The sequence below is a fragment of the Palaemon carinicauda genome, chromosome 1, assembly GCF_036898095.1.
Source record: "Palaemon carinicauda isolate YSFRI2023 chromosome 1, ASM3689809v2, whole genome shotgun sequence".
NCBI classification, from domain to species: domain Eukaryota; kingdom Metazoa; phylum Arthropoda; class Malacostraca; order Decapoda; family Palaemonidae; genus Palaemon; species Palaemon carinicauda.
In genome coordinates, this window is record NC_090725.1 from 76,633,505 (window position 1) to 76,643,504 (window position 10,000).

The 10,000-nt window shown below is 33.6% G+C and overlaps 1 protein-coding gene across 1 annotated transcript in view; it reads left to right on the forward strand.

Annotated features, from left to right (window-relative positions):
- Positions 1–10,000, forward strand: part of LOC137647287 (ras-GEF domain-containing family member 1B-like) — a 26,303-nt gene that overhangs the window by 1,588 nt on the left and 14,715 nt on the right. Inside the window, exons 2-4 of the mRNA XM_068380710.1 lie at positions 1,665–1,807; positions 6,298–6,519; positions 8,212–8,373. Coding sequence (XP_068236811.1) covers positions 1,665–1,807; positions 6,298–6,519; positions 8,212–8,373 — 527 coding nt within the window. The remainder of the gene's footprint in view (positions 1–1,664; positions 1,808–6,297; positions 6,520–8,211; positions 8,374–10,000) is intronic.

A 10,000-nucleotide genomic window follows, 5' to 3' on the forward strand; every position in this document is an offset into this window, starting at 1 on the left:
AATAAACGAGAGTTTGTGCCCCGCTGAAATTTTAAAGTTAATAGTTGTGTCTACAACCTCCCATTCTTGTGAGCGACTGATGGGATTTTTTGGGGGGAGCCTATAGGTCTACCTGCTGACTCATCAGCAGCCATTGCCTGGCCCTCCCTGGTTCTAGTTTAATGGAAAGAAGCCATGGGCACATGTATGTATGATCAGTCTCGAGGTTATTTTCCTGACCCTTTTTCTCTGCCAATTGTGAGCGACCTATAAACAGCAGTATTTTGACACCTTATACATGCTGCACCATTAACTTTTACGGTGCGCTTACGACTACATCTTATTTCTTACAATGCCCCATTTGGACCATCTATGCAGCTTTTTCCCACGCATAAAATTTATTGGCTCCTCTCCTATCATCCTCTGACCCATTTCAAAACTCTACTCTGCTATGACTGTTTAATCCATATCTCGCTTTCTGCCAACCTTTGCATATATCCGTCTACCTTTTGCGAAAAGTTTCTTTCGAATCTATGCACACATCCCTCTACCTTTCTTGATAAGTTTTCTTCCAATTCTTACAAGCACCCTTCTACCTCCCTTGATAAGTTTCCTTCAACCCTTAGCACATATTCTTCAACTATTCTTGCTTCCTCTTTCTAATTCATTTATTCAGCTGTACCTTTAGTAAAATAAAGTTTTTGTTCTTCAACATCTATATCAGCATTCATACTTGATCCTGCTTTCATTTATCAACAAATTTTACACTTGGAAACTTTCCAATTCTTTTGTCTTGTTTCTGCAATTTCTCCTACTTGGAATACGGCATCATGTTCAAAGATCATTCATTCCGCACTTCTCGCCTCATTCTATCCATAATGATACTGTAAATAGCCTTGTAACCAAACACACCCTTTACATCAACCCCATTTATTTTTCAGTAAAATAATCAGTCCCTGACTACGAATTTTAGCATATTTTTCTTCTATAACAAAAACTTATTAGCACTATTAGTAACTTATATTTAAACTATAAATCCTCAAGACCCTTCATTTCATCTCATAATCTTTCCTGACGAGTATTTTTATGGTCATATAGGCCACATCACATGTTGATTTTACCTCTAATTCTTAACTTCTCCCATAAGGGCTATTAGGAAATTATTTATTCACATATCCACCACCTTCCAAAGTCCACATTACTCATTAACTGTAATCCCTATTGTCACTAGTCTTACTGCTTCAGTAAATAAAATCTCAATATGTATTATATATGGTATTATAAAGAAAAAACACCACGTCCCTCTTATTTCACAGTGATATCTGTTCCCATTATTTTTACATCAAGGGATATTCTCTCTCTCACCAATTCTTCTGGCTTCTTCATTCCCAGTAATACCCTACACACCAAGGTCAGCTTAATAATCACATGTTCACTACTGTACCAGAGTATCTCAACTGTAACCCCATTCAATCTTGACACTAGGTTGCTGTAGCCTGATTGGTAACGTCTCCGCCTGGTGTTTGCCAGTCGAGGGTTCGAGTCCCGCTCAGACTCTTTAGTGCCATTAGTGTCTGAAACCTTACCAACTAGAAAGAACATTTCTGTACATAGTATCGAAAATAGTATATATCACATTACCTAAGAAAGTAATGTATTGTTTTATGATATCCTTGGGATTTAAGGTAAACAATTGTATCATTTTTTTTTTTTTTTTTTGCAGGGTCTACCACAAACGCCGAAGAGTGGGGCCAAGTCGTGTCCTTACAACGGAGTGGATCGGTCTGGTCATCCTCCAGAATGGGCAACCACACCAGATGATGACAATGTAAGAAAGCAATGCTCGTTAATTTGATCCTTATGAATTTCCTTTCCTAGGTTAGATATTGATATGCAACCCATAATGCCATTTTTTTTATGTCGTTCATTGTTCATTTACACCTATTTTTTCCTGTTGTTACTCCTTATAAATTCCTTTCCTAGGTTAGATAATTGATATGCAACCCATAATGCCATTTTTTTTATGTCGTTCATTGTTCATTTACACCTATTTTTTCCTGTTGTTACTCCTTATAAATTTCTTTCCTAGGTTAGATAATTGATATGCAACCCAAATGCCATTTTTTTGTGTCGTTCATTGCTCATCTACACCTATTTTTTCCTGTTGTTACTCCTCATAAATTCCTTTCCTAGGTTAGATATTGATACGCAACCCATATGCCATTTTTTTTGTCGTTCATTGCTCATCTACACCTATTTTTTCCTGTTGTATTTTAAATGCATTATGAGAAACTGTATTAATAATCTTGGCAGATTAGGAAATGCATAGCTTTCTTATCAGAGCGACTAGAATAATGTACTCATAAACACTTCTAATTGCCCACGGATCATTTACAGTGGTTCGTTGATTATTATTATTATTAATATTATTATTACTATTCAAGCTACAACCCTAGTTGGAAAAGCAACATGCTATAAGCCCAGGGGCTCCAACAGGGAAAAATAGCCCAGTGAGGAAAGGAAATTAGGAAATAAATATATGAAGAGAACAAATTAACAATAAATCATTCTAAAAAAAAGTAACAACGTCAAAACAGACATGTCATATATAAACTATTAACAACATCAAAAACAAATATGTCATAAATTAACTATAAAAAGACTCATGTCCGCCTGGTCAAATGATGGATAAATGTGCTTTTAAAATTGCCAACCTCAAATCCAGGTTACAAATTTACACAAATTACCGTCATCAGAACCTTGGAATGTTAGGATTATCTGGTAAGTGCTCAGGAGAGCAATGCTGTGGCTTGATTGGTAACGTCACTGCCTGGTGTTTGCCAGTCGGGGGTTCGAGTCCCGCTCAGACTCGTTACTGCCATTAGTGTCTGCAACCCTACCATCCTTGTGAGTTAAGGTTGGGGGGTTTGGGGGAGTCTATAGGTCTATCTGGTGAGTCAAGGTTGGGGGGTTTGGGGGAGTCTATAGGTCTATCTGGTGAGTCATCAGCAACCACTGCCTGGCCCTCCCTGGTCCTAGCTTGGGTGGAGAGGAGCTTTGGGCGCTGATCATATAATATATGGTCAGTCTCGAGGGCATTGTCATGATTGCTAGGGCAATGTCACTGTCCCTTGCCTCTGCCATTCATGAGCGACCTTTAAAAACTTTTAAAAATAGAATGGTGTATCTGTCCAAATAGATGATACGTTACTGTGTACCCCGTTTGTGTTACTGATTAATTTGACCTCTCATGGATTTGCAGAGGTACCTGTTTTTTTTTTTTTTCCTCAACTAATTGTGTACTCTGTCCATTTTAGGAAGGATGCTATATCATAAATGTAGTTTTTCCTGCTTAATTTAGTCGGAAACAAACTAAGAATTCATCGTTTATCTTCTAGTTTTAAATAAGGTCAAAGGAACATATTTTCATTTCCTTGTGCGAATAGAAGTATGGAATCATATAATAAATTCATTAAGTTTTATATACTTGTATGCAAAGATTACTGAAAACAGGCCATATTTATTTGCATATTAATTTTTCAATATGAATTTATTCCATTTTATTTTTACTGAAGCAATCATCAAATATGAAAAACTTGATATTTTTATGCAATCAGAATTTTTTTTCTAAATAGTTACTTTAATTCTAGAAATTCATACTATATCGTCATCGTTTAAAAGACAAAAAAAAAAAAAAAAAAAAAAAAAAAAAACAAACAAACCAGGAATGTTTAGAAATTTCCATATTCTTGCTTCCCAGCGTATATTACATGAGTATTATTAACACGAGATATTTTCTTCTCACTAATGATTTCGCATAGCCCCTGGCCCTTCAGATTCTTTACCTACTTCAATGCTTATGAATGTATTTCGTAAGAGGTAAGGACGACGCGTTGTAACTCGCCCTCATAAAGAACCAAGTCATGTTTTTTTGGTTTAAACTTATATATGTATGTATGTATGTATGTATATATATATATATATATATATATATATATATATATATATATATATATATATATATATATATATATATATATATATATATATATATATATATATATATATATATGAATTTAAACCAAAAAACATGACTTAGTTCTTTATGAGGGCGAGTTACAACTCGTCGTCCTTACCTCTTTATTATATATATATATATATATATATATATATATATATATATATATATATATATATATATATATATATATATATATATATAATATATATATATATATAATATATATATATAAATATATGTATGTGTGTGTGTGTGTTTATATATAGCGCGTGTGTATATTGGAATGTATGCTTGTATTTATATTTTTTATTATTTAGGCATAAAATTTATATGTGGTCTCGATGCCATTTGTTATGAAAGCCAAACAACATTATAGCAATTGTAATATGAAAATATAAGATCAATATAAGATTTTCTCCCCAAACGGAAAATTCTGATTCCATAATAATATCTGAAGATAGAGCCGTGTATTTGCAAATGGGTAATCATAATCTGAGGGTAGTAATACTTTAGTTTTACAGACATACTTTGTAAAAAGCTATTGCAAATACGAAGGCTTCTTACATGTTATTAATATGATTATGAATCGCCTTAAAAGTTAAGAATACAGGTTTTTTTTTCTCTTACAATAACCTAAAATTATGACTGGAATCATGCTGGCTCCTTTTGAAAAGGTTGCCTTTGACGAAACAGGTATTTTAATGGCTAAATAAACATAAGGAAAGTTTACATTATATTCTTGATGTTTTGTGAAAACAAAAAAAATAATAATGTTAAATATAACTGTTTCTTCAGTCACCATTGTATTTTGACGGGAGAGAGAGAGAGAGAGAGAGAGAGAGAGAGAGAGAGAGAGAGAGAGAGAGAGAGAGAGAGAGAGAGAGATTCTAATTCTTAGGCTGCATTACCAGTCTGTTATCTGGAGTTTCATTACTGTGTAACTTCCCTACTGGGATTTGCCGTGAAACGTGAGGACCCTTGGAGGCAATCCGGTTATATTACACTTTTTACAGTTAGAGTTGAACTCCCAAGAGTATTAATTGTTGTTCCTAATTACCTTGAACTTAGTTAGTAGCGGTCTTTGATATAATAATGGCCTTTGGAACTCCTCGAAGCGATGAGCTGTGAAATCAGATATGTGGCAGCTTTCAAGAAAAACCTGAAGACTTATCTCTTTGGAAAGTGTTATAATAGTGATCCGAAAACTATTAAGCCTGAATACAAATGCTAGCGAATAACTGAGAAGATACAGAGCAAAATATAAACTGAAAAGAATTTTTTTTTCACACACCAAGGCCCGCCTGAACAGACTCTTTAGTGTCTGACGGAGAACGAGAAATAAACCCCTAAAAGTGAAAAGTAAAAGTAATGTAATTATGGGTTCCAGTATGTATACTACTGTAAACCTTTCTTTGCATAAGCTACCTCACGTGTAACCAAATTCCTGGCTTCTGTCCTTACTTTTACTTTTACGGGTTTATTTCTCGCCTTCCGTCAGTGACCAAAAGTCTGTTCAGGCGGGCCTTGGTGTGTGAAAAAATAATTTCTTTCCAGTTAATATTTTGCTCTGTATCTTATCAGTTATTTCGCTAGCATTTGTATTCAGGCTTAATAGTTTTCAGGTCAGTATTATAACACTTTCTAAAAAGATAAGTCTTCAGGTTTTTCTTGAAAGCTGTTACTCAAGTTCCAATGTTACCTGCAGATATGAATGGATGTGCGGCTCTATCGCACAAACTACAATCATCTACGTGTTTTTGGAAAATGAAGTTTTATTTCATTGCTCATTTACACCTATTCTTTCCTGTTGTATTTTAAATGCATTATGAGAAACTGTATTAATAATCTTGGCAGATTAGGAAATGCATAGTTTTCTCATCAGTGAGACTAGAATAATGTACTCATAAACACTTCTAATTGCCCACGTATCAATTACAGTGGTTTGTCGATTACTGTATTCCATTAAATAAGAAAACACTAGTTTCCAGCTTTAATAGTATTTTGCTGTACAAACGAATCTTCAAAAACTTGTGTTGATTTAATATTGGGACTGGAGCAAGTCTTAAGGGGCCCACACACGTTCAAAAAAATTGTCAAAATTTTGCATCAAAATTTTGATATCAAAATTTTGATGCAAAATTTTGACCATTTTTTTGAACGTGTATTTAAGCCTATAGTGCCTGAAAAAAAAAAAATATTGGTTTGTTTCACATTCGATAACGTTTATTTTCTCGAGCTCTGTGGTGGTTATAATTCCCAGATTTATTAACTATCTTTCTTCTGGGATTCTCCTACAGTCGCTGGTGTATGAAGATGGGGTGTTGGTGTCTGGCTCCTTGCAGGCCTTGGTGCAGCACGCCGTTCCAACAGCTGTTTATTATCCGGACACAGCTTATCTCTTCGCCTTCCTCCTTTCATCGAGGCTCTTCATCAAACCCCATGAGCTCCTTCAAAGGATCTGTGATGTAGGATTCACCCAACAGGGACTCAAAGGCAATGATCTTTCTACCATCAATAAGGTAAGGATACCAATCTGAATTTGAAATTTAATGTTATAATGACTGTTTTGTTTTATTGCACCTGATTGATCTTAATAAAAATTACAGAGGATTTTTAAGAAATATCTTGCAACTATTATGTTTTGTCTTTTCTATAGAAAGGTCTCTTAAGTCTATCATGCATATCATCTAAATATGTTATTTGTTCATCAAATGTTTCATTACTTTTAATTATCAAATCTTGGACTTCCTATCTTCGGATCCTTGTTAAGATACATGACTTTTAAGTCACAAAACTACCAATGATCTTGTTATTCCCTTCCATTAAAGTATATGGAAGTCAGATGAATAAAAAAGAATATTGAAGTATCGTATGTGAATTTGACTAGAAATACTATACTTTCGTGTTCAAAGCATGAAGGACTTTTTTGGTGGGTTCTATTGCATATCTATGCAGTGTGAAAGTTTAGGTAAATTAAAAATTTCCAAACTGTATTCAAACGAGAATAACATGCAATGTATGTTTGAAATTCAGTACAATCACTTGATACGCCTTTCATCGTGTTGTGCATTGCATTGCATTGCATATTATCACCCCTTTATTCCAATGTCAGTTGTAGCTAAATAAGCGAATTGGAAAAAGGTAGAATAAAACTATGTACTGAATAGAAAAGTACTATAGTCCATTTCTTTTAGCGATGCATATTTGCACCGACTCGCGGCGGTGCCCTTTTAGCTCGGAAAAGTTTCCGGATCGCTGATTGGTTAGAATTATCTTGTCCAACCAATCAGCGATCCGGAAACTTTTCCGAGCTAAAAGGGCACCGCTGCGAGTCGGTGCCAATATGCATCGCTAAAAGAAATGGACTATAGGAGTAAACTTATTGACGAGTAAAATCTTTTTATATAGAATTGTAAAAATATCATGACATGAAAAATATATATTTCTTTATGGTCCATAAGCGAGAGGGAAAGTCATGCCGACCCAACGTATCCCGGCTAGCACCCTCCAAATACGACTAAAGTTTAGGTCATATATCCGACAGAAGACTACTCAACTAAAGTCTTCCGATAAATAACACAATTGGAAAACGGCTCGGCTCTGGTAGGGGAATTAATCCACTAGTGAAAGTTTATAATATTGTCGTGACATCATAGATATGTTGGGGATAGTGTGAAAAAAAAATGTGTTGGCTATCTTAATGTGATTTATAGTGAGACAACTGTTTAGCCGTTAAGTGTTTGAAATATGTTAATAGGAAGGCTTTTAAAATTTATATATATATATATATATATATATATATATATATATATATATATTATATATATATATATATATATATATATATATATATATATATATATATATATATATATATATATATACAGTATATATATAATTTTTCATATAGATTAGTTTACTTGTTTGCTGAATAAACCCGTTTCTTGGGTATCATTTAGAATTGCTTTACCATGTTTAAAGGCCTATTAAGGTACTCATATGCATATGTGCTTACATATTTACACATGAATATAGATTACTCTATTATATACCTCATGAACACAAACATACATAACCATTGCTACCATAAAAAAATATTTGGTTAGAATAAGGTTAATGTTTATTATAATAAACGAAATTTTTATGATTACACGAGGAACGTGGCCAATATAGAAAATATTAGAAAAATTACATCTTGAAAATTATTGCAGGAAAAGCTGGGAAGATTCGTCCCGCATATGGTGCAGCTTTTAGGGGAATGGAGTGAAACCTTTCCTTACGATTTTCGTGATGAAAGAATGATGGGTGGAGTGAGGACTATGACCCATAGATGCATTGCTCTCGAACCGGCCCTTCGGAGGGACGTAACACAGGTAAGACCAAGGAACAATTAACATAATGACGATACCCTTTTTTTCTTTATTCTAGCATGATTCTGTACTTAAGGACATTACTTTAGGTTCTTTGCGGTCAGCTCGGGTAGTATCCTTTTCGAACGTCGTCCCCAATTCCTAAATATCATTGACTGCAGTCTACCTTGCTTGACTTTAATTTCGTAGTGCAACTAGACGGTTTCCCTCTCATTACATCATGGCAGTGAATGGCCTCCCCAGTCTAAGTACCCTGCCATATTGCCCAATTTGTATAGATTGAGTCAAATCCGAATGAAAATAAATTGGCGGCATTGCAGATTTTCGAGGTACAATCATTTAATCAGTTGATAAATTTTGGAAAACACAGGATCAAAAATTCAATTATAAAACTCAGATAAACACCACGTGCCACCGCCACCCACAGTGTCCTGGCTACCATACTGGAGCCACAGGCCCCCTAGGGCCTCTTCCAGGAAAACGTCTGTAAGAATCTGTAAGAATTAACACAAGTAAAGCAGTTTTCGGTACAATAGATATATTGATTGGTGTTTATTCATAATCTAAAAAAAAAAAAAATAATTATAATTTTATAACTTTTGACCATTTGAATAACTTTTAAACTTTAAAGGCCTGGTGTGTAATTTATAAAAGACGATAAGGCGTGTAGCTTGTTCTCATGGCTCTGTTAATTTTTTAAATATGTTTTTCATCTAATTATACACTGCAGGTACCTCATATTTAGGCTAGATATTTGCAAATGTTTTAAATGAGAAATGAGAAATTTGATTGAAACCCGGCAGAATCGCAGATAACTGTTTTAACTATATATATATATATATATATATATATATATATATATATATATATATATATATATATATATATATATATATATATATATATATATATATATTAACATAAACTACATTTTGCATTGAGTAAAGGTCACTGAATAAAATCGGCGTGTTAATCGAAGTCTGTCTTTAGTAATAATCCCGACAGTATTATTCTAATATTATCGCTATTTATTAAACCATAATTCTTTCTTAGCCAAATAATTCGGAACATATTTTATTCAGTAGGTTTGCTGCTATGCGTTAATATTTCGGAAAACTAAGCTCTCAGTATATTCCTCTTTTTTTTTTTTTTTTTTTTTTTTTATGAGGTAGGATTTACTTTGGACCTAATTTGGTTATTCAGATTTATTCCGGTGAACAGGAAGCATTAACTGCGTTTGATTTTGACATTTTTATCTCATTTTTCATGTTAACATTTATGTACATCGTTGTTTTTAGGCATGAAATAACTAGCGTTGTTAAGCTATTTTATCGTTATTTTATTTTGAAAGTAAGAAAATGGAGCTGACATCAGTTTCATAAATATTATTTCTTAATCTTTTATGAAAATATACAGTATTTGATGTTAGCATGTAGTGATCCACCGTCTCTTGTAAAATTTAATTATATTTGGTGATGATAATAGCATGGAATTTCTTTGAATAACATTAGATCTCTGCCTAATTCCAACATCAGGAGGCAGTTAGACTTTGGCCATGGTAATTTAGTTATCTCTCGGATCAGCTTAACAACTTCAGCTTAATTGACATCGTGCAGTGTTGTTATCTCTA